A 25,368-nucleotide genomic window follows, 5' to 3' on the forward strand; every position below is an offset into this window, starting at 1 on the left:
ATGCTCATATTAGCCCTCTCCTCAAGTCACTTCACTGGCTTCCTATCCGTTTCCGCATACAGTTCAAACTCCTCTTATTGACCTATAAGTGCATTCATTCTGCAGCTCTTCAGTACCTCTCCACTCTCATCTCTCCCTACATTCCTCCCTGGGAACTCCGTTCACTGCAACTGTCCCTGACACCTTCAAGCATTCTGTAGTCACACCACTCCTCAAAAAACCATCACTTGACCCTACCTGTCCCTCCAACTACCGCCCCATTTCCCTCCTACCCTTCCTCTCCAAGATACTTGAACGCGCCGTTCACAGCCGTTGCCTTGATTTTCTCTCCTCTCATGCCATCCTCGATCCACTTCAATCCGGCTTTCGCCCCCTACACTCGACAGAAACGGCACTATCTAAAGTCTGTAATGACCTGTTCCTTGCCAAATCCAAAGGTCACTACTCCATCCTCATCCTCCTCGACCTATCCGCCGCTTTTGACACTGTCAATCACAATTTACTTCTTGCCACGCTGTCCTCATTTGGGTTCCAGGGCTCTGTCCTCTCCTGGTTCTCCTCTTATTTCTCCCACCGTACCTTCAGAGTACACCCTCATGGTTCTTCCTCCACCCCCATCCCGCTCTCTGTTGGAGTTCCTCAGGGATCTGTCCTTGGACCCCTTCTTTTTTCAATCTACACCTCTTCCCTGGGCTCCCTGATCTCATCTCATGGTTTCCAATATCATCTTTATGCTGACGACACCCAGCTTTACCTCTCCACACCAGACATCACTGCCGAAACCCAGGCCAAAGTATCGGCTTGCTTATCCGACATTGCTGCATGGATGTCCAACCGCCACCTGAAACTGAACATGGCCAAGACCGAGCTTATTGTCTTCCCACCCAAACCCACTTCTCCTCTCCCTCCACTCTCTATCTCAGTTGATAACACCCTCATCGTCCCCGTCTCATTTGCCCGCAACCTCGGATTCATCTTCGACTCCTCCCTCTCCTTCTCTGCACATATTCAGCAGATAGCCAAGACCTGACGCTTCTTCCTCTATAACATTAGCAAAATTCGCCCTTTCCTCTCTGAGCACACCACCCGAACTCTCGTCCACTCTCTCATTACCTCTCGCCTTGACTACTGCAACCTACTCCTCACTGGCCTCCTACTTAGCCATCTATCCCCCCTTCAGTCCGTTCAGAACTCGGCTGCACGTCTTATCTTCCGCCTGGACCGATATACTCATATCACCCCTCTGCTCAAGTCACTTCACTGGCTTCCGATCAGGTACTGCATACAGTTCAAGCTTCTCCTACTATCCTACAAACGCACTCGATCTGCAGCCCCTCCTTCTCTCTCTACCCTCATCTCCACTTACGCTCCTACCCGTAACCTCCGCTCTCAAGACAAATCCCTCCTCTCAGTACCCTTCTCCACCACCGCCAACTCCAGGCTCCGCCCTTTCTGCCTCGCCTCACCCCATGCTTGGAATAAACTCCCTGAGCCCATACGCCAGGCCCCCTCCCTGCCCATCTTCAAATCCTTGCTCAAAGCCCACCTCTTCAATGTCGCCTTCAGCACCTAACCACTACACCTCTATTCAGGAAATCTTGACTGACCCAACTTGACATTTCGTCCTTTAGATTGTAAGCTCCTTCGAGCTGGGACTGTCCTTCTTTGTTAAACTGTACAGCGCTGCGTAACCCTAGTAGCGCTCTAGAAATGTTAAGTAGTAGTAGTAGTAGTAGTATCTGCACCCTTCTCCTCCACCGCTAACTCCAGACTCCGTTCCTTTTATCTTTCTGCATCATATGCCTGGAATAGATTTCCTGAGCCAATACGTCAAGCTCCATCTCTGGCCGTCTTCAAATCTAAGCTAAAAGCCCAACTTTTTGATGCTGCTTTTAATTCCTAACCCTTATTCACTTGTTCAGAATCCTTATTTTATCATCCTCACTTTAATATTTCCTTATTTATTTATTTGTTACTTATATCCCACATTTTCCCACACATGCAGGCGCAATGTGGCTTACAGAGAATTACATAAGAGTACAATCTTAACAGCTTAGGCAAGCATAAAGAGGTAAATAGGAGGGAAGAAACTAACAAAGTGAACTAAATAGGGTTGGGTACAAGGGATACTTTAATCAACATGGTAAGATGAGGGGTAAGTCTTAGCAAAGAGGAATGTCTTTAATAACTTCTTAAAAAACTTCTTATCTCTTATTTGTCCTGTTTGTCTGTCCTAATTAGATTGTAAGCTCTGTCGAGCAGGGACTGTCTCTTCATGTTCAAGTGTACAGCGCTGCGTACGTCTAGTAGCGCTTTAGAAATGATAAGTAGTAGTAGTTAAGTACCAATAAATAATGGCACTACTCAGTTAAGTGCTGCTGAATATTGGCAACCAGCCCACTGAGTGCAATTTAAGCAGGAAGGATCCTTTCCCGCCAGCTTAAATCACTTTGAGTATTAACCCAGAATATTCACCTTAACACTTAAATGATGAACTATATACTGGAAGATATTTTTAAGAGTTGTGATAATCCATTATATTTTGAAAAAAAAAACAAAAACAAACATGCGTTAGTCTAAAAACATTTCGAGTAATGAAACTGAGTTAAAGAATAAATCATTATTATAATTTATCTTTTCTATAGTGCTGCTCGCAATATGTGGTGCGATAAAGATGAATACATGAGAGCCTTGCTTTGAATCTCACAATCTAAGTAACACATTCATATAAGATACTCTAAAACTTTCAGGACGTTTATGGGGTTTTTGATAAAACATGGCTAAACGTTACATGGTTATCATCATACAGGCAAATCAGGGTTTAAGATTTAAAAGCAGGCTTAATAAGGTGGGCTTTTAGGCAGGTTTTAAACATGGCTAGAAAAGGATCATGTCACATTAACTCAGTAATATTAATCTAGGCGTAGGGTGCAGCGAGATGGAAAGTGTACAGTTGGGCACTGGTATTAAGAAAGCGTAGATTTAAGAACAGATAGCCTGATAAACATAGTTCATACTAAGGGGATGAGATAAGGGAAAAGGGGTAATTTGTGAATGTACAGAAGAATCTTAATAAATGTGGAAGTAGATGGGGAGCTAATGTAGCGACTTGAAAAGAGGGGTTATATGGTTGTAATGACAATGTAGTTGGTGATCTGTAAAGAACACACTGCAACAGTCTCAACTAAAAGTGATGAGAAAGTGTCACACACTTACTTTATAGGACCTGGACCCTAAATAGGAGGTGAGCACAGGACAGCTTCTGCCTTTATACTACTGATTGTTTCTACCCTACGAGGTGACATCACCCAATTGGTCCCTTCTTAGATTCCTTAGATTGATTGGTTCTTGTAGAAGGTGTCCACTGATTGGCTCCCAACATGTAGCAGGAGCTGCCTCCCACCAAGCTTCTGCCATTGACCTTCAAGTGATGTGATGGATTGCTCAATCATTGATTTGCTAAAAAATATGACAGTGGATTCATCCTTAGGCCACAGCTAACTGAACTTGGTGAGGCAGCCACAGAAACTTCCTTGGATACGGTGGCTGCTCCAGAAACCAAGGTGTCTTTCCTTGATGGTTTTCTGGAGAACTGAAGTACACCTTTATGAACAGATGTAAACTATAAATTTTGATAACACTGAACTGCTATCACACTGAGCAAAGGAAAAGTGGGATTCGAAGTATCCCTGTTATAAGGGGATCTTCAGACCTGGTCTTTCAACCTGCTTGAACAATGGGATCGTTCTTTTTACAAGCTATGGCAAATGGTAGTAAGATTTATTCTTTGACTCAATTGCTCAGTTCCATTCTCGACATTCTACGATGGTCCAGACTGAAGAGCCTCTGATGAGGGGACTTTATGTAGCCTTTCAAGCTTATTTTCGAAAGTGATCGCCGGCCATAAATCGGGAGATGGCCAGCGATCTCTCAAAAGCGGCCAAATTGGTATAATCGAAAGCGGCTTTTTTGACAGAATCGCTGCTTTCCCGTCGCCTCGCCAGCGAAAGTTCAAGGGGGCGTGTCGGTGGCGTAGCGAAGGCGGGGCATGGGCGGGACTACCAGATGGCTAGCTTTCGCCGCTAATGGAAAAAAAAAAGCGGCGTTAAGCAGCATTTCGCCGGGTTTACTTCGTCCTTTCATTTTCACGACCAAGCCTCAAAAAGGTGTCCCAACTGACCAGATGACCACCGGAAGGAATCAGGGATGACCTCCCCGTACTCCCCCAGTGGTCACCAACCCCCTCCCACACTAAAACAATAAAAGTAAAAACCATTTTTGCCAGTCTGTATGCCAGCCTCAAATGCCGTACCCACCTCCATGACAGCAGAATGTGTTCTATCCTCTGACAGCCTTTCCCTGATTGTGATGTGGATCTCGGGTGAGTGTGACACCTTTTCTGTTAGGTGCACTGCAGAGTCACATCAGCAATGCACTGTGGTGGGTGTAGGGTAGTGGGCTCTACTTCCATGGTGCTTTTCCCCCTGCCTACTGGGTCAGAGTGTTCCAGTTTTGTTTCCGGTAGTCCATGTGGTAGTGGCCATTTTTGTCAGCCACTTTTAGATCCCTTTCATGTTTTACCCACGTTAGAGAACTTAGTTATTACCTTGAATGTTGCTGAAAGAGGGCATTGTACACCATTCTGCCAGCTCTGACCTACTGCTAAGCTCAGTACCAGGGAGACTCTTTGCCAGTGGGGCACAACCTCTGATCTGCAGTTAACTGTGAGTAAACGTGCTTATTCAAATAAAGGACTTTTTCAAAGAGATTAGTCTTCAGGTCTCAACTGGTGTGCCAAGGTTATACAGCAGCAACAAATCCTAGAGTCCTGCGTGTATGCAGGTCCCTGGAGCACTTTTAGTGGGTACCGCAGTGCACTTAAGGCAGGCGGACCCAGGCCCATCCCCCCTACCTGTAACACTTGTGCTGGTAAATGGGATCCCTCCAAAACCCACTGTACCCACATATAAGTACATAAGTAATGCCATACTGGGAAAAGACCAAGGGTCCATCGAGCCCAGCATCCTGTCCACGACAGCGGCCAATCCAGGCCAAGGGCACCTGGCAAGCTTCCCAAACGTACAAACATTCTATACATGTTATTCCTGGAATTGTGGATTTTTCCCAAGTCCATTTAATAGTGGTTTATGGACTTGTCCTTTAGGAAACCGTCCAACCCCTTTTTAAACTCTGCTAAGCTAACCGCCTTCACCACTTTCTCCGGCAACGAATTCCAGAGTTTAATTACACGTTGGGTGAAGAAACATTTTCTCCAATTTGTTTTAAATTTACTACACTGTAGTTTCATCGCATGACCCCTAGTCCTAGCACTTTTGGAAAGCGTGAACAGACGCTTCACATCCACCTGTTCCACTCCACTCATTATTTTATATACCTCTATCATGTCTCCCCTCAGCCGTCTCTTCTCCAAGCTGAATAGCCCTAGCCTCCTTAATCTTTCTTCATAGGGAAGTCGTCCCATCCCCACTATCATTTTAGTCGCCCTTCTCTGCACCTTTTCCAATTCTACTATATCTTTCTTGAGATGCAGCGACCAGAATTGAACACAATACTCAAGGTGCGGTCGCACCATGGAGCGATACAACGGCATTATAACATCCTCACACCTGTTTTCCATACCTTTCCTAATAATACCCAACATTCTATTCGCTTTCCTAGCCGCAGCAGCACACTGAGCAGAAGGTTTCAGTGTATTATCGACGACACCCAGATCCCTTTCTTGGTCCGTAACGCCTAACGTGGAACCTTGCATGACGTAGCTATAATTCGGGTTCTTTTTTCCCACATGCATCACCTTGCACTTGCTCACATTAAACATTATCTGCCATGTAGCCGCCCAGTCTCCCAGTCTCGTAAGGTCCTCTTGTAATTTTTCACAATCCTGTTGCGATTTAACAATTTTGAATAACTTTGTGTCATCAGCAAATTTAGTTGCCCCCTTCACCCCTAAGAGCTACGGTAGTGTTGTATATTTGTGGGTAGTGGGTTTTTTTTTCGGGGGGGGGGGGGGGGCTCAGTACCGAAAGTAAGGGAGCTATGCATGTGGGAGCTTTTTCTGAAGTTTACCGCACTGACCCCTAGGGTGCCCAGTTGGTGTCCTGGCATGTCAGGGGGGCCAGTGCACTACGAATGCTGGCATCACCCATGACCAAATGCCTTGTATTTCGCCGGGTTTGAGATGGCCAGCAGTTTTTTCCATTATCGCTGAAAAACAAAACCGTCGATCTCAACCCCGGCGAACTCTGGCATTTGGCCGGGCTAAACCGTATTATTGAAAAAAAAGATGGCTGGCCATCTTTTTCGAAAATACGGTTCCGGCCAGTGATACTGGAAAAGCAGGCTTAGAACCGGGACTGGATTTGTGGCAAGACTTTGGTACAGAGGGGTATATCTGGGAATTAACATAAAGATGGTAATGAACGCTGAGGGACGAGATCAGATCATTATGAAAACAAAGTATATAAAGAGAACAGCAATCTTCTACAAAAATGTAAGGACACCTCAAAATGCATATGAATTAGCTCTTTAGAACTGAAGATTACTATGGGAAAGTAATCAATGCAAAGTAGTCAACTCAATGATTTCTGTTGAAAGGCTTTGAAAGAGAATATAGAAATGCCAAATCATTACCTCTTGTATCTGGATTTATCCATGATGTTGCACAATGTATTTTCAAGGGACATCCATTGAAAACCTTTGAAAAGCATGCACCCATCTGTAAGTTAAAAAAAAATATATATATATATTACCATTTTCTATTAATAGGAAATTCTACTTCAAAACAGTAACTGACTGCAGATGAACACCAAAATGGCCCATCTAGTCTGCCCACTTGAGCTCTGTCCACTTTAGTTAGTTGTGCATATACTCATACATAATCCAACAGCAGCTCCTCCTTCTCCTATGTCTTTTACCTGACCTCTCAGTCCTCTTCTCACCAGAGCCCTCCCATATCTGTTTCAAGCTGATCAAAATCTGCTACAGAGACAGGCTCCACCACCTTCTCTGATAAGCCATTTCAGACCTCGTCATTTTCAATTCTGCTTCATATAAAACCAATGCTCAAGAAATAGCTAGATGATTGGATGTTGGTTTCCAGAGCAGGGTGAATGAAGTTATTCATCTCCATAAAAATATTAATAAAACAACTAGGATCCAAAATCTTTCAATCTTGGGATCTGCTCAAAGGAAAATAATATAACAAGAACCAATGATAAAAGAGATTCATCATATGACAGTTTCTTTACAACTGACAGCTCTCTCTTTTTTTGCGAATATAAACTTTGGATAGCAAATAGTATAAGTTCAAAGGAATAAATAAAAAATGTAGCTGTTGATACTTGTTATAAATGCCATAGGAATAAAAACCAGGAGGTTTTTTTTTCTTTCAAGATAATAAGTTCAAAGAAAGAAACCCAATTACAGACCTACAGCAGGTGCTTTCTATGGCAAATAGGGTAGAGGTTCTCATAAGTGACGTTTATCAACTGATGGAGCCCACAAGAGAAAAGTTTCCACCTGAATTTTGCAACTCTGAAAAACTTTAAACCTTGAATATGCATGCACAGCTTTTCCAAGCTGCATCAGTTCTATCCATAGTTTAATATGGAATATTAACTCCAAGGAGTTAGGACTTCTATTCTACTGTCCACACAGAATACCTCCTACAGCTAAATAACAAGCAGAATAGGAAACTAATGGCATTCCCTAGCTAAAGAATATCTTTAACTTGGATTATAGAACTCTTTTCAACCTGTGAGTCAATGTTGTACTTTTTGACCTCTATTTCCCTAAATAGGGTTCATAGCAGTTTACAGAAATAAATAAGAAATACATTCAATTAAGAATTACAAGAATAAAAATACTTTTAAAAATATAAAATATAAAATGAAGTACAGACAATTTCAGCAGCACTCCTGAATAGTAGCTATAGTGACCGATCAAAAAGGTATGTTTTCATTTTTTTCTAAAACTTCAGATAATTTTGTTCCATCTTAATCTGGAGATAAAAAGTATTCCATAATGGGACAAGAGCTGAAAATGTAGTCTTAACTATTTTTAAGAAATGCATTTTTTTTAAAAAACGGGAGGACAAAGAATTACTTGATCATGTAAGCCAAAAAAAGTCCTAGAGACCAACTTATCAGGAGCATTACCATAGATAATTTCAAATAAGCAAGCTGCTTTAAATAGTATATGATCATGTAGGCAACTGCTGAAAGTAAAGAAGAAATTTGGCTATTTCAGCAGACAATGCAGCTGATTGTGCAACAGTATAAAACAGATGGTTGTCGCATCTATGAAATACTGGTACTGTGTGACCGAGCTGGTTGTTACAGGGTCAGAAAACAGGCAAGCTGCATAAGCTAAGCAGTTGTTGCAACTATGCAAAACAGATGACTACTGCAACTACAGAACAGAGGTGGTGGTAGCAGGAGCCATACAGGAGAGCTAGGTGACGTGGGTCGGCTTCACCCACTTGTGAGAATAGATAAGCCTGCTTGATCTCGGAGAACCAAATCTAGGATCGTAGATAGAAATTTAAATCCAGAACCTCCAAGATCACTCTTAGAAATGCTTCTTATTCCACATACAGGATCAAGAGGCAGGCAGAAGTCTGGAGTCTCAATGCATGAAATGAGACGATGGGGCAGGGAAAAAGATTTAGATTTGTTCAGAATTGGACCGCATTCTAGGGAAGGGGACAGAATCAAGCTGCTGGCATTGATGCTTAGAATGGATAAAGCAGCTTTTAAACTAGAAACTTTGGGAAAGCTGAAAGTCACCCAGGAGCACATAGTTCAGAATGTGGTATGTTTGAAGGACATTATTAAAACAGGGAAGTAGGGACAGGTTGCAATAAAGGCAACCATAAAACAGGTACCTTCATGGGAAGAGCAGACAGAGACTGCAGTTATCCCTGTCAATTCCTAAACATGTTGAAGATACAAACAAAAAAGATATAGCAGCATTAGGAAAGGTTCAAACAAGAGAGACCAAAATGATAAATGAACTCCTCTCATACGAAGAAAGGCTAAAGAGGTTAGGGCTCTTTAGCTTTGAAAAGAGACGGATGAGGGGAGATATGATTGAGATCTACAAAATCCTGAATAGTGTAGAACAAGTAGAAGTAAACTGATTTTTTACTTGTTCTAAAAGTATAAAGACTAGGGGACACTAGAGGAAGTTACGTGGAAATACTTTAAAAACAAATAGGGGGAAATATTTTTTCACTCAACGAATAGTTAAGCTCTGGAACTCTTTGCCGGAGGATGTGGTAACAGCAGTTAGCGTATCTGGGTTTAAAAAAGGTTTGGACAAGTTCCTGGAGGAAAAATCCATAGTCTCCTATTGAGACAGACATGGGGAAGCAACTGCTTGCCCTGGGAATTGTAGTTTGGAATGTTGCCATGATTTAGGTTTCTGCCAGGTACTTGTGACCTGGCTTGGCCACTGTTAGAAATAGGACACTAGGCTAGATAGATCATTGGTTTTACCCAGTATGGTTACTCTCATGTTCTTATGTTTGGAAAAGTCTGTATACAAATGCTAGAACCCAAAAATTAAATGGCAGAGTTAAGAGTACATAACTTTAATATGCCTGTTACGTCTACCTTTTCATCTAGTGACCTGATGGAAGGAGGAGGGGCACTATAATACAAGGATACAAATTATATTGCAATAATAGGCTGGATCAAATTAGAGGTGGGTGGAACTATGTTACAGAGGGCATTAAGACAAACAGAGTAAATATTCTGGAGGAAACAGAATGCACCATTTTTTATGGATAGAAACGCCGTGCATGTTGAAAGTACACTACCATCTGTCTGGCCAGAATGAACAGACAGATGATGAAATGTTAGCAGAAATTAGAGAAGCCAACTACTTTGGCAACACTATAACAATGGGCAATTTCAATTACCCCATTATCGGCTGGATTAATGTCACATCAGGAAATGCTAGGAGGGTAAAGTTCCTAGATGAAATAAATGACTTCAAGGAGCAGCTTGGTTCAGAAACCAATTAAGAGGGTGCATTATTTCAGATCTATTCTATAGTAGCATGCAGTACTTAGTACGAGAGGTATTAGTCTTGGGGCCACTTAGCAATAGTGAACACAACATGACCAAATTTGAGTTAATAACCAGAATGAAGACGCTATAGAAATTAAGAGCAATATCATTTAGCATTCAAACGAGCAGCTATAATAAAATGAGGTAAATGGTTAAAAAAAAAACCTAAAAGAAGCAGCTGCAAAGGTTAAGTGTTTTAATCACTCATGGATGCTGTTTACAAATATTATTTTGGAAGCTCAGACCAGATGTATTTCATGTATTAATAAAAGTAGAAGGAAAGCCAGCTGGCATGGTTGAGGTATGGGTTGTGGGGGGTACTGCCTCCCAAATGCTGCTGGATGGAGTGCCACCCTCCCCCTCCCCAGCAGGTCCAGTATCTCCCCTCTCTCTCCCCATCCAGCTCACCCCTCACACCTCCACTGGTCCAGTGTCTCCTTTTCCTTGCAAGACTGTGAGCTCTAAAATGATATAAATGTGTAGTTTGCAAAAAGTCTTGTGCTGAAGTACTCAGACAACAGACTGTTTTGGTCCTGCTTCCTCTGACTCGCATTTCTCGCTGGTGTGGGACTAGTAAAATCTGCTGAGTACTTCAGAACAAGGCTCTTTGCCAGCTATGTGCTTGTTTCATTTTGGAGTTCATAGCCACTGCAAGGGAAAGGAGACATGAGACTAGTGGAAATTTGAGGGGAGGAATGGACTACTGGGGGGAGGTGATAAGGAGAAGGAGTAATGCTGAACCATGTTTTGTTTTTGTTACATTTGTACCCCGCGCTTTCCCCACTCATGGCAGGCTCAATGCGGCTTACATATTGTATACAGGTACTTATTTGTACCTGGGGCAATGGAGGGTTAAGTGACTTGCCCAGAGTCACAAGGAGCTGCCTGTGCCCTAAGTGGGAATCGAACTCAGTTCCTCAGTTCCCCAGGACCAAAGTCCACCACCCTAACCACTAGGCCACTCCTCCACTGTTGCTACTATTTGAGATTCTACATGGAATGTTGCTATTCCACTAGAAGTCGGCCCTTGCAGATCAGCAATGTGGCCGCGCAGGCTTCTGCTTCTGTGAGTCTGACGTCCTGCACGTACGTGCAGGACGTCAGACTCACAGAAACAGAAGCCTGCGCAGCCTTCTACATGGAATGTTGCTAGTGGAATAGCAACATTCCATGAAGAATCTCCAATAGTAGCAACATTCCACGTAGAATCTCCAATAGTAGCAACATTCCATGTAGAATCTCCAATAGTATCTATTTTATTTTTGTTACATTTGTACCCCGCGCTTTCCCACTCATGGCAGGCTCAATGCGGCTTACATGGGGCAATGGAGGGTTAAGTGACTTGCCCAGAGTCACAAGGAGCTGCCTGTGCCTGAAGTGGGAATCGAACTCAGTTCCTCAGTTCCCCAGGACCAAAGTCCACCACCCTAACCACTAGGCCACTCCTCCACTCCACGTGGGGGGTGGGAGGAAGAAATATGCTGAATCATGTGAAAGGGGAGAAGAAAGATGCTGGATCACATGGGGGGGGGGGCAGAAAGATGCTGGATCACACTGGTGGGGGGGGGGGGGGGATGACACTGGACCACATGGGGGTTGGAGGTGGGGAGAAAGATGCAGTGGGAGAGGGGGTGATGCTGGACACCAGAGAGAAGTGAAAAAGGAGCACATGACCACCTCTTAAGGGATGAGCCAGTGGCTCAGGGAGCAGAAAGTCTTCCTCACTGATCAGCCCTTCACAGCTATGGGACCATGTTCTTCCCTCCTACAATTGTGCAGATCCTCTTCCTCAGTTGGCCTACAGATTTGAAACCTGAGACAAGGGATCTCCTATTTCTCCCAATAAAGAGGAAGTGCCTAGTTTCCCCTTTTAAACCAAATGGGCAACCAAGGGAGAGTAGCAGCACAATTGAGGGAAGAAACAACTTGTTTCCTCCCCCAGGGGCGTTGCTGCTATAAGGCCATGGGGGCCAGGGCCCCCGTAGATTTGGCCATGGACCCCCCTACCGTCGCCTACTTGGGCTGGCGGGGACCCCATCCCCCGCCAGCCGAAGTCTTCTTCCTTCCTTTCAGGTTTCTGAGTCTGACGTCCTGCACGGTGGTGTCTAGTAATTTGTTCACGAGTTGGTATAGTTTTTTTGTGTCTCTGTAGTCAGGCCTTTTTGGGATTTGTAATATGACCTTTTGACTTGTCTTGCTGCATATTTGTATTTTCTTTGAGTTTGTTTCCATGCGTTGAGTGCTTGTGCATCTTTTAATTTTTTCTATGCTCGTTTGAGCTTCCTGGATTGTGTTTTTAGTTCTTCGTTGTACCAGGGTATTGAATTTTGCCTACGTGATGTTTTTGTTTGTATAAGGATGCTATTTCGTCTAATATGTTTTTGCATCTTTTGTCCCAATCTGAATGTATTAAGAACTTGTTATCTGTTTCATAAGGACATTAAGTTAATTCTTGTTTGTTATTTGTGCATCTCAGAAGCATGTAATTATTTTCATATTGCCTATTTACTGAAACATTCTAACTGGAATTCAGAAAACAAAGCAGTAAAGAACATACATGTTGAAACTGTTCTGTTATTCAACATAAAATACTTACATGCACTTTAGGCGTTGGTGGAAGACCGTTACTAATAGGTTTCTAGAAAATAAATCGTACAGTTTTATTTTAAGCACACAATACCTGTATTTCTTGTAAAATATACTGAATGTTAAGTAATGGGTGTATCAGTTTCAATCATGTTACTGGCTTTGATAAAATAATTAAGAAATTTAATACACAAGATAAACATTAACTGTTTGTATAGGAAGAGTCTAATGACTCTAAGAAGCCAACAATAACAACAGACTCTTTGCTACTTTATTACTGACAAAAGCATCTATGCTAGAGAAAAAGTTGCTAGTCTCAACAATGTATAAACAAACATCTTATATCACAGTGGGTGGTGCTTCCCCTACCCCCCCCCCCCAAATGACTTGCTTATTCTTAGTCTCCCTTCACCTAGTGAAGTGGTTCTCAAACCAGTCCTTGGGGCACACCCAGCCAGCCTGATTTTCAGGATATCCACAATGAATATGCATAAGATACATAGGCATATCAAGGAGGCAGTGCATACAAACCTCTCTCATTCATATTCATTGTGCATGTCCTGAAAACCTGACTAGCTGGGTGTGCCCTTATGACTGGGTTGAGAACACACATGTCCTAATGCATCTGCTTTGCTTGCTCACTGTGTATTGCAGTCTCTGGGCAGCATAACTAGAGCAGCAGCTGTACAGATAGGAAGCACTTTTCTCCAAAAAGGCAATTTCTCTTGTCTCCCAGTTTATTAGCTCTCTTGAACAGGGCAAGGCCTAGGACTGGAAAGGGTGAGAGACTGGGGGAGGGGGGGAGAAACACTAGTGAAAGCAGTAAGTAAATGTGAAAGCATAAATGGCAGGTACACAGTGAAAGAACCTGCAGATTATGGACTGGAACGGAGTACACAAGAGTGGGGAATAGAGCGCAAAGAGAAAGTAAGATTGAGGGCCCAAAACTCAGCCAGTGGCAATCAATGTTTTGCTGACCTCCACTGGTCTGATGCCTGGAAATTCAATGTCTGGTCACATCTGGGCTTTAGCATTGAATTTCCAGGTTTACAGAGTCAGATACATCATAGCTGGTTATGTGTGGCCCCAGAATGTCCCCAAAATAGCCAGTTTTGCTTCAAGCGCTAATCGGTCATTTTCAGCTGCACTAACTGGTTAAGCAATGCTGAAAATGACTGGTTAATCTCGAACGTGCAATTTAACCAGCCAGGAACTGTTTCTGGCCAGTTAAATCACTTTGAATATCAACGCCTATATGTAGTCCTTTTCAATAACAAGCGTCAGGCTTTCAGAATATAAAACCTAACTTGAATGTAGAGCTAAAGGTTTATAATGAGAGGCTCACTGTGCAAACAAATCAATAGCAATCTTATTTTATCTATCAATCTCTATAAATACTCCATAGAATACAGTTATTATTATTCACTTACAATGGTATACATCTTACCTGCCTTAAAGAATGAACAGCTGAGTAGTCCATAACAGTTACAAATTCTTACAATTTGCATGAAAAATAAGTGATAATAAAGTAACTATAGAAAATATGGTACCATCCAATATTTACTTAAATTTAAGGGCATACTGCATTCTCAGATATGAATATTAATTCTAACTAGTACCTTACAAGGCTAAATTTACAACTCTGTGTTTGATTTTTAAGGTCCTCAGATAAAATGGGCCAGAGTACTTAAAGAATAAGTTAGCTCTCTACACACCTTTGACACCTCTAAGGTCCTCTCAAGGAGAATCACTATCTGTGCCCTCACCAGAAGAAATTGTGCAATGTGATACCTACCAGCGAGCCTTCTCAGGAGTAGCCCCCACACTCTAGAACTTACTCCCAGAGGGGCTATGTTTAACTCGAGACTACCTCTACTTCAGGAAGCAGGAGAAAGCCTGGCTGTTCTCACAAGCCTTTAATGCATGTGGTGACTGACTATATATACTCTCAGTACGCACCTGGACTAGCTGCTTGTATACCCTATAACTTAGGCCAGTCTCTCATATCTTGTTTAACTGTACAAAGATTTTGCCTTGTGGTTAGCTACCCATCCAGTTATCCAGACTGACTCTGTACTACCCATCTTGTCCCCATCTTATATTTGCACTTGGCCCCTCAGCTAGATAGAAAAGAATTATCATCATGTGTATGCTATTTGAATGTTATATTGCTTGTTACGTGTTTTATTGGTATTATACTGGCATCATATTGTATTTATTTGAATATTCTTCCTTGCTGTGTATTATGGTATTGTTTGTATTGTACTAACATCATATTACCAACTTTACCTCATTTGTTTGTTTAATAAAATTTACTATACTGCCTAATCCAAGACCTATACTGAGACTGGTGCCTTATCTTCTCAACAGATAAAGTTAAGACAGCTTTTTTGGTGTTGTAACTTTACTTGCTTACTTAGCTGGTTAGCAGACTAAGTATCGCCGCTAACTTGCTAAGTAGCTGCTCCATCCAAAGTCCACCACTGGGCAGTCCCTAACCTAGCTTGTTAGGGAATGGCTGGTTAGAGCAAATGTCAATGTCAAGTTACACTTCAAACTGTTGTTTCCCCTAAATTAGGGTTCAACGTGGTGTACAGTTAAAAAGGAAAATACAAAGTGAACATGAATAACAATAGAAATTCAGTATATTAGTCCAATACAATTAATCAAGAGGAAATTAATTCTCATTCAAATAAGTGTGTTTAAGCTTCTTGTAAAAAATTCAAATAGTTCAGCTCAACTCAAATAACCCATGGAAGAGAGCTCCATTCAGGAATAGCAATAACAGAAAAATTGGTATTGATTATTCACAAAAAAACAAATTTTACTAAAAGCAAGGAGGACTAAGAATAAGCTTATCCTGAAGACTACAGGAATGCTCATTTTTAGAAATCATGGTAACTAACAGCTGAGCAGTGGAACCGTAAATAATATGATGTAATATGTGCATTAAACAAAATACATTCGACTTCTGGAAGCCAGTGTAGCCACCGACGCTAGTGAACTTGTTTACTTTAAAAATCATTCTCGGAGCAGTTTTCTGTATAAACTGTATTTGTTATTATTTATTTTTAATAAGTTCATTGTAAGCCGCTTTGGGGCCGCAACACTGTGGCAAAAGGCGGGGTATAAATGTACTGAAATAAATAAACTGAAGTTTTTTTAAATGTCTAGAATTTAACCATAAAATAAAGCACATTGCAATAGTTCAGTTAAGTGCCGTTGAATATCAGTAGCCAGCCAGCCAGCTCAGCAGGGTTTAAAACTGGGCAGGAGCCCCTTGAATACTAATGCCGCCAATCTTTTTTTTCATTTCAGGGGGCATGTCGTTTCAAGTAACATAGTAACATAGTAGATGACGGCAGAAAAAGACCTGCACGGTCCATCCAGTCTGCCCAACAAGATAAACTCATATGTGTATACCTTACCTTGATTTGTACCTGTCTTTTTCAGGGCACAGACCGTATAAGTCTGCCCAGCACTATCCCCTCCTCCCAACCACCAGTCCCGCCTCCCACCACTGGCTCTGGCACAGACCGTATAAGTCTGCCCACCACTATCCTCGCCTCCCAACCACCAACCCCTCTTCCCCCCACCGGCTCCGCCACACAATTTCGGCTAAGTGAATGCACATCCCTATTAATAGTTTTGTATTACAGAGCTTAGTGACTCCAAACAACACTTTAACAAGCTTTTATTGCTTTAAAACGAACCGGTATATCTTTCTTGTCTTTCCGTGGTGGAACACCTGGGGGATTAGTACTTCTGTTTTCACTCTGCTGTAGAAGTGAAGAACTTTCTCCGTCTCCATTTAACTGGAAAGAGCCAACTCCATTACCTTAACAAGAAACATAATAAGTTAATATCATTTTACAAATATTCACTAGTCTAAAAACAGTAATATCAAATGGTGTCTAAGGATTTTACTCTATTGTTTTTCTTATTTAAAAAAAAATGTAGAGGCGTTATTCTATCTCCATGTGTATGAAAAGGTTAACCAGTATCAGAGCAGGTTGATATTTGGAATACACACATAGCTACGGCCCTAATGAAAAAGGTCAATCTCCACCCACAAATACTCACATTGGTCCTCTCCAAAATTAAGCTCCAAGAACAAAAATTGGAAAGGAGATATCATCTCTCTCCTGGATGAGGACAGGCTAAACTGTAGGAAACACATGGCAAAGTATTGTCAAGCCTTAACAGCAGCCAAAATATACTGCTTCCCTTGCTGAATTGAGCAGTCTTCCAAATTCAACCAAGAATCTATCTGGCATACTAAACAGTGTACTGCAGTGGTCTCCTACATGTGGCCTCTGTAGTTGTCCACTGCAGCTCTCAAGCAGTTGGGAGAATGGTCAACAGTCCTGTCAAAAAACTATGCCAGTGGTCTCCAACACGTGGCCCATACTTGAGTCTTGCTTGCTCTGAAAAATAGCACTTACCAACAACCAGGAGCCTTCCCCAGACTCTTCCCCCCATGCTCTCTTTACCTGTGGCTTTTCTTTAGGCCCCAAACGAGGCCCCTTCTTCTACTAGCATGAACCGGCATTTGCTTGGAGTGTGCACATGCGCACAACCCAACCCAGAAGAGCCTCACTTCAGCATCTGCTTGTGACAGAACAGTGTGTTTTAAACCTGTAAAATTGCCTTTATTAACTCTTGAAATGAATTTCTCTAGTTTGGCCAACAGGTGGTGCATGTTTATGTTAAAGCTGTTAGAGAAAACTGCACACCCTCTTTTAGGTTCACTTAGTGAAGAAGTGAATATACAGTACTGTGAGCAGTATGCTTTTACAACTTGTTGACTGGGCTCTGATTGGCCTGGGGTTTGAAGTTATCCAGCAGTTGTTGCTGGCTGTTGCTTCAGTCTTAGCCCAGGAGAAAAGAGAGACAGATCTCTTTGCTGAGGCTCGGTGAATTATATGTCCTGATATCCCCAGGTACTTGCTAGGAAGCATGCAACTGTCTAGTTAGTGTTATAATTGATTCATATTTCAGTTACCTGTTATTGTTTGCTATTTGCATTACTTTGTTCCACTGTTTGATTTATAAAAGACTATAAATAATATTTAGTTTACTGTCTCTCTGTCTGGACTGATAAAGAATCCTGGTGGTTTGTGTGTTGGGTCTATGAGTGCTTTCTGGAAACTGTGGGACCACTGGGAGAGTGGCTCCAGTAACCGAGAAATCACTGGGGATAATTGGAGAGTGGGAGACTTCGCCCAGAGGTGGTTGTGACCCAGTCGGTGTGAGGAGGGTGCTAGTGTACAGCACAAGTGGCAGGTGCAGGCGCACCTGAGCTGTGCTGGGGATAGACCCTCTGACTGGCCATGGGATAACCCCTGGTGGTAGCTGGGCATTTCGTGCTATAGTTGAATCTGTCCTGCTTCTGCCTCACAGCTCTGAACATTTCTAGGTTCACAGGGCCTTTGCTCCATCCACCTCCCTGAAGCCCTGAAGTCTCACAAAATAAGTGGGCGGATCTCAGCCTGGGTTCCAACGCTGCCCTTCTGCACCTCTGCTCCAGCAGTCCAGCACAGGCCTAACAGCACCAAGATAGCAGTCCTTCTAGACCTCGATGCCTCTTGACAACCCCACTGTAGTAAAAGGGCCCAATATAGTTCCATATAGTAAACTGGAGTGATAATTTCCTTTTTAAGCTGCAGAATTTGCAGACTGCATGGAAAATGATTTATATACAAGGAATGAAACATTTCCTTTTTGGGCGGGGGGGGGTCTTTTATAGGGATTTGCAGCCCAAACATTTGTGTTTTGATTTGTTGCAGAACAAACATATATCCTTGAAGTGATGTAGAATCAATATTGCTACTAGTGTTTAAAATCCCATCTGAGCAAGCTTGAAACTGTTGTGGCCCTCGGAGATTTCCCATATTGACTTTGTGGCCCCTTACATAAAAAAAAGGATGGAGACCACTGGCCTACTGAAATCACCACAATAGAACCAGACTGTCCAGTCAAAACTGAACTGCAATGATTTGCTAACAAAAATTTAAAGTCGCCACCAGGATCTACATTCTCCTGTCAGTTAACCGGGAATACACAAGCTTGGCCTTTCCATACATAGCCATATGCGACTCTCTTAACAAACCACAAAAAAGGGTCTTGACAACATCCTTGAGAGGCTGTTAACTGATCACCTGTTCCCTTGACACCTGTCCATCAAAGACAGTATACCTGGTATGCAGAGGTTTCAAAGCCGACACAAAATTGTTAACGCTCCTCTTTCTAATAGGTAGTTACCAACAGCATTAAAATGGCCAGTAGTGAGCCCTGAACAACCTTGACCATGACAAGCTGGAAAGTTACTGGCTAGTATCTAACATCCCACTTCTAGGAAAACGTATAGAACAAACTTGTAGATAAAGGTGAGCCAGTTCTTGTAGTATATCTAGATTAACACAGGGAAGAGAGTTCAATTTCCATTGTGGACTGGGAGCTGTTTAAAAGATGGATCACAGAGGGTAGGGTTAAATGGCCAATTCACTCACTGGAGGAGGGTGAATAGTGGAATGTCACTGGGATCTGTACTGGGACTGGTGCTTTTTAATGTTTTTATAAATGATCTGGAAATGGGGTAAGGTGATCAAATTTCCAGCTGACACAAAATTATTCAAACTTGTTAAATCACATATGGACTTTGAAAATTGCAAGAGGACCTTATGAGAATGGAAGACTGGGCGTCCAAATGGCAGATGAAATTTAAGGTGAACAAGTGCATAACTGATGCACACTGGCAAGAATAACCCAAATTAAAGTTACATGATGCTAAGTTTCACAATTAGGAATCACTACCTAGCAAAAAGTTCTAGATGTCATCATGGACAATACATTGAAATCTTTTCAGTGTGCAGTGGCAGCCAAAAAATTAAACAGAATGTTAGAAATTATTAGGAAATAGAGAATAAAACAAAATCATAATATTCACGTATTTTATTATTTAAAAGCTTTATATACCCTCTCCTTGAGTAGGCCCAATCAAGATGGTATATATGCTACAATTCTGAGGAAGTAGCCAATCCAGCAGAGAAAGAAGAGGCTTTCATGGTGGACTTGGCTATAGTCAATATGCCTATTATCACTGCTTGAAGTGATTGCAAGTAAACTCGGAAGGAGTTGGATCTGGACAGACGCGTGGTTTATCCCATTTTTATGTAACATTGAGACTATATATTACGTTATGTAAAGATGTATTGGGATATGCAGAATTTAATAATGGGGGGGGGGGGTGAATGAGTGATATATGGATGATCTATGTGATTGTGAGCGGATGAGGGGCTAGTAGTTAAGGAATACTGGGGTTGCTTTATGGTATATGTTATATGTGAAGGTTGTTTATATCCTCTGATGTTAACCAAATAAAAGCTGTATGGTAAAGATATGATTATCTGAGTAAGTAGTGAGTACTTGAGAGATTAATATATACACAAAAACCAGAAAACAATCTACAGATAAAATAAAAAAACAATATCATCATTTAAACAAACGTAAATTAGACTAGTCCTAGACCTTTACTGAAAGATTTTAAAAAAGTAGTAATTCTTTTCTTAATAAATCATGCAGTTTATTCCAAGCACTCTGAATGCTTTGCGATGTCAGGTCTCCTTTTCATAATATTTTTACCAGGGTATACTAACAAATTGTTTTGTAATGATTGAAGTGGGTAATTTGAAGTATATTAACATTAACCTCTGTATCACTCCATGTTGAAGCCGCACCTTGAAAACTGTGTGCAATTCTGGATGCTGCATCTCAGAAAAATACAGTGAAATTAGAAAAGGCATAGAAAAGAGCGACAAAAATGATTAAGTGGATGAAATGACCGTCATAAGAAAAAAGGCTAAAGAGATTAGGGCTATTCAGCTTGTACAAGAGATGGCTAAGGGGGGACATGTTAGAAGGCTACAAAATCCTGAGTGGAGTGAGTAAATGAGAATCTATTGTTTACTGTTTCAAAAAGTAAAAAGACTAGGGAACATGCCACAAAATTACACAAAGCAATAACAAATAGGAGAAAATATTTTTTTAACTCAATATATTGTTCAGATCTGGCATTCATTGCCAGAAGATACGGTAAAAAAAGTTAGCATAGCTGGGCTTAAAAAAAAAAAAAAAAAAAGATTTGGACAAGTTCCTGGATGTAGTTTATAAAAAAAAAAAAATCTTTTCCTCAGAAATATTTCCTTAATTATTACTTCAAAAGGAGTGAAGCCTGTGAAAACTGGGATTGCTTTAATCAGTGGGATTTGAATTAGAGACTTGAGTATATGTATTGTTAAATAATTTCTGGTTTTTAAAAGACAGAGAATGTAATCAGATGTATTATTTCTAACTAAAATCTGGACAATAAGTATGTTCTCAATGAAATGAACTGACTATACACCGTATTTGGTCTTGAAGAAACCAATCAGATGACCAATGTGGAATAATGAATTAGATGAGCAATATCTGGGGATAATCAGGTTAATACCATGTTTTCTTTTTTCTGTTTACTGTTTAATTGATCTCCTTGTCTTATCTCACTCTCCCTATTTTTCTTCATTTTGTGGTCTAAGAAAGAGAAAGATTGTATATAATCCATATATCTAGTTGGGATTGTTTTCTTCTTATCTTGTATTAATGTGCAGTCATCTCTGTATTACTGTTTGCAAGTGACCCATGTAAAATGAAAAATTATAAATAAATGATTAAAAAAAAAAAGAGGCTAGGGAAGAACAGAGACAGAGAAGTGGTAATGGGAGAGCAGGGAGGGACCCAGAACCACTAGAATTATTACATCTCCCTAGTCCCTCTGGCGGGGAGCTAAGGATCTGGTGGACCCCAAGTGAGCCTAACCATTTACTGCTCTTGTATATCCTTCTTTGCTCGACTTCCTCTAATAGAGGAAGCTCTTCTCTGGATCCTCTCTTGGGGGAGAAAGGGACATAGCTCCTCCCCTCTTATTAGAATGTATAATTCCCCACAAAAGCTCATAGTTGAATCCTATTGGACTATCTCCTTGGAATTCTATTATCTCCTTCAGTGAATTTCTATTTGTGTTTTTCACTGAGAGATTTTATCCAGAGTGTTTTCAGTTTCACTAATACTGTGAGGTTTAACAATTTCAACTACAATTCTTATCAGCTGCCATATCAAGCCTCTACAGGCAAAACTCACTTGAAACAACCTGGGGTCCATGTATATTATACTTTTTGGAATTTTATAACTGGCATGGTATGCACCACACTGAAACATGTTCAGACTAGGGCCACCTTGTGTTAAACTTTCAGTAATATCACTGGAATAGAAACACAGATATTAAGCTTATTTTGTTTGTATAGCATATGGCCTCTAGACAAGCTCTTTTAAATTATTAAATTAAGAAAGAAGTTACCACACACAAAGTTCAATGCTTTATGTAGGAGCAGGTAACTAGAAAATCACTTGATTGTGCTAGAATGTGAATTTTTCAGGCACTTCCTCCATTTTTTAAAGATTTGTGCACGGCCATCATTGCCATTCATGTTTATAATTTCATTACCTAAAATATTTGGCTTCTGTGGGGGCAACCGAGGTGGTGGTGGTCTTGGTGGTACACATGTTGGTCGTGCTGGGCTTTCTGACACAGGGCACCTCTTGATAGTTCCTTGATTATCTTCGTCACCAGAATGGATTTCCTGTGGTGTGTAGATGGACTTTGGCTGAAATTACAGATAAAAAGATTCTGTATTTAAAAAGTTTATTTGATAAACCATATACAAAAAATTACCACAGTATGCAAAATAAATAAATATTTTATATAACTAGCAATAAACCTTCAAGAAATTGAATAGAAAACCAGAATACTGTATAGATCTATCACAACCACCTTAAAAAAAATTTCAAACTGCCAAGATCAGAAATGTTTCCATATTTGGAAGTTTTGGGGCCTACAGTAAACTTTCACTTACATGGCAATGGTCTTCTGTGTGCACAGTAGGTAATAAGGCTTTATCATGTGCACTGAAACATTACAACTAGCATTCTCATGCATGTAACGAAAAAGTATCATATGCAAATAATGACTGAACAAATGCATGCTAAATAGCCTGGTATGCTCTCCTCATATGCTATTTATTGTGAGCTCATCATCAATCACTATGGACCATCAAAACCTCCTACCCCCACCGTCAAGGCTGCCCAGAGTGGGGCAGGGCGGAGCAAAATTCCCTGAGCCTCCAATGGGGCTTGGCACCAGGGTCCCTCTCTTTCTCCTGCTCCTGACGGGAACCGGACTGGGGAGGAGCAGACACAGCAGAACTTCAGGCCAGGGCCTCAGGTTTGGCTGGCGGGGATAAATGCTCAGTTTTGAAACTGAGCATGCATGATGTAGGAGAAAAAGCAGCCGCAGGGCAGAGTGAAGAGCAGCGCTGGAGGAAGACCTCTTCTGCTGCTGAGGCCCTGGGATCCCCGCCGGCACCCCTGCCAGCCAAGGAATTTGCAGTTGCGGGGGGAGGGAGGATGATCCTGGAAGGGAGGTGACGGCGACGATCCTAGGAGGGAGGGGAGCGGTGGTGACGATCCTAGAAGGGAGGGGAGCGGTGGTGACGATCCTAGGAGGGAGGGGAGCGGTGGCGACGATCCTAGGAGGGAGGGGAGTGGCGGTGACGATCTTAGGAGGTAAGGGAGCGGCGGCGACGATCCTAGGAGGTAAGGGAGTGGCGGCGATGATCGTAAGAGTGGGGCAGCGGCGGCGACGATCCTAGGAGGGAGGGGAGCGGCGGCGACGATTCTAGGAGGGAGGGGAGTGGCGGCAACGATCCTAGGAGGGGAGCGGCAATGACGATCCTAGGAGGGAGGGGAGTGGCAGCGATGATCCTAGGAGGTAAGGGAGTGGCGGCGATGATCGTAAGAGTGGGGCAGCGGCGGCGACGATCCTAGGAGGGAGGGGAGCGGCGGCGACGATTCTAGGAGGGAGGGGAGTGGCGGCAACGATCCTAGGAGGGGAGCGGCAATGACGATCCTAGGAGGGAGGGGAGCGGCGGCGATGATTCTAGGAGGGAGGGGAGTGGCGGCAACGATCCTAGGAGGGAGGGGAGCGGCAATGACGATCCTAGGAGGGGAGTGGCAGCAACGATCCTAGGAGGTAAGGGAGCGGCGGCGACAATCCTAGGAGGGGGGCTACGGTGACGAACCTAGGAGGGGGAGCTGCTTGGACGATCCTAGGAGGGGGAGAGCGGCGGCGGCGATAATCCTAGGACTGGGGAGTGGCGGCGATGATCCTGGGGGGGGGGGGGGAGCAGCCCTGCCCTGGACCTGGCTCAGTTTCTCGGCAGCCCTGCCCATTGTCCCCTGTACCATCAAGCATACAGACCCTCACCTAATGCAACCATCAATGACTACAGTTCCCTGCCCCCCTCTGGGTTGAATTTTTACTATTTTCCCATTTTCACAGGAACAAGGGATGTGAAGATGACCGATGGAAGTACGTAAGAACATCCAACAGTGGTCAACCCAAGATCATAAGTACCCAGCAGGATCACAATAAGTAGCAGGATTCCATGCTATTTGATAGCGGGGATAAGCAATGGCTTTTTCCAGGTCTATCTTGATACTGACTTATGGACATTTCTTCCAGAAAACTATCCAAACCTTTTTTAAACCCAGTTATGCTACCTGCTTTTAATCACATCACCTGGAAATGAAGTAAAGAGTTTCAGCAGCATCATTTAATAGATACAGTAGTACTAGAAAACAGATGTGAGGAAAGGAGGCACAGGGGTGATATGATACAGACGTTCAAATACTTGAAAGGTATTAATCCGCAAAAAAATCTTTTCCGGAGATGGGAAGGCGGTAGAACGAGAGGACATGAAATGAGATTGAAGGGGGGCAGACTCAAAAAAGATGTCAGGAAGTATTTTTTCACGGAGAGGGTGGTGGATGCTTGGAATGCCCTCCTGCGGGAGGTGGTGGAGATGAAAACGGTAACGGAATTCAAACATGCGTGGGATAGGCATAAAGGAATCCTGTGCAGCAGGAATGGATCCTTAGAAGCTTAGCTGAAATTGGGTGGCGGAGCAGGTGGGGGGAAGAGGGGTTGGTGGTTGGGAGGCTAGGATAGGGGAGGGCAGACTTATACGGTCTGTACCAGAGCCGGTGATGGGAGACGGGACTGGTGGTTGGGAGGAGGGAAATACTGCTGGGCAGACTTATACGTTCTGTGCCCTGAAAAAGACAGGTACAAATTCAAGATATGAGTTTATCTTGGGCAGACTAGATGGACCATGCAGGTCTTTTTCTGCCGTCATCTACTATGTTACTATGTTACTATGTTTGCATAGCCATATAAGCTGCTTATTTGAAATCCAAGTTTAAGGAAACACAAGCTCCAGCAGTTTAACAAAAAACAAACAAACAAACAAACAAACAAAAGAGCCTGCCCTCAAGAAGAGCCCATTCAAACAGCAAGAGGTGTGTCTAATCAGTTATCTTTTTTTTTTTTTTCCCAATATTTTATTGGCAATTTAGCAAATTACAATCATAACCAAATAACATCCAATATCAGTAACCAATTTTTGTTCATGGTCCCCCTCCCCCCCTCCCTTTCTCCGTCAGTGGTGTTGCTTCTGATTCTTGAGATTGTTCATATATTGACCAAATGTTCGTGAATACTTTCATAGTGCCTTTCCTCTTAGCAGTCAATTTC

General features: G+C 42.4%; 1 protein-coding gene across 3 annotated transcripts in view; it reads right to left on the minus strand.

The window, feature by feature from the left end:
• MAP4K3 (mitogen-activated protein kinase kinase kinase kinase 3) overlaps positions 1 to 25,368 on the minus strand; it is a 363,843-nt gene that overhangs the window by 55,853 nt on the left and 282,622 nt on the right. For all 3 annotated transcript variants that reach the window (XM_030195906.1, XM_030195907.1, XM_030195905.1), the window contains 4 exons: positions 22,222 to 22,381; positions 16,394 to 16,518; positions 12,691 to 12,732; positions 6,652 to 6,736 (listed from right to left, as the gene is read on the minus strand). In XM_030195906.1, coding sequence (XP_030051766.1) covers positions 6,652 to 6,736; positions 12,691 to 12,732; positions 16,394 to 16,518; positions 22,222 to 22,381 — 412 coding nt within the window. The remainder of the gene's footprint in view (positions 1 to 6,651; positions 6,737 to 12,690; positions 12,733 to 16,393; positions 16,519 to 22,221; positions 22,382 to 25,368) is intronic.

The sequence above is a fragment of the Microcaecilia unicolor genome, chromosome 3 (genome assembly GCF_901765095.1).
Source record: "Microcaecilia unicolor chromosome 3, aMicUni1.1, whole genome shotgun sequence".
In the NCBI taxonomy this organism is placed as follows: Eukaryota; Metazoa; Chordata; class Amphibia; order Gymnophiona; family Siphonopidae; genus Microcaecilia; species Microcaecilia unicolor.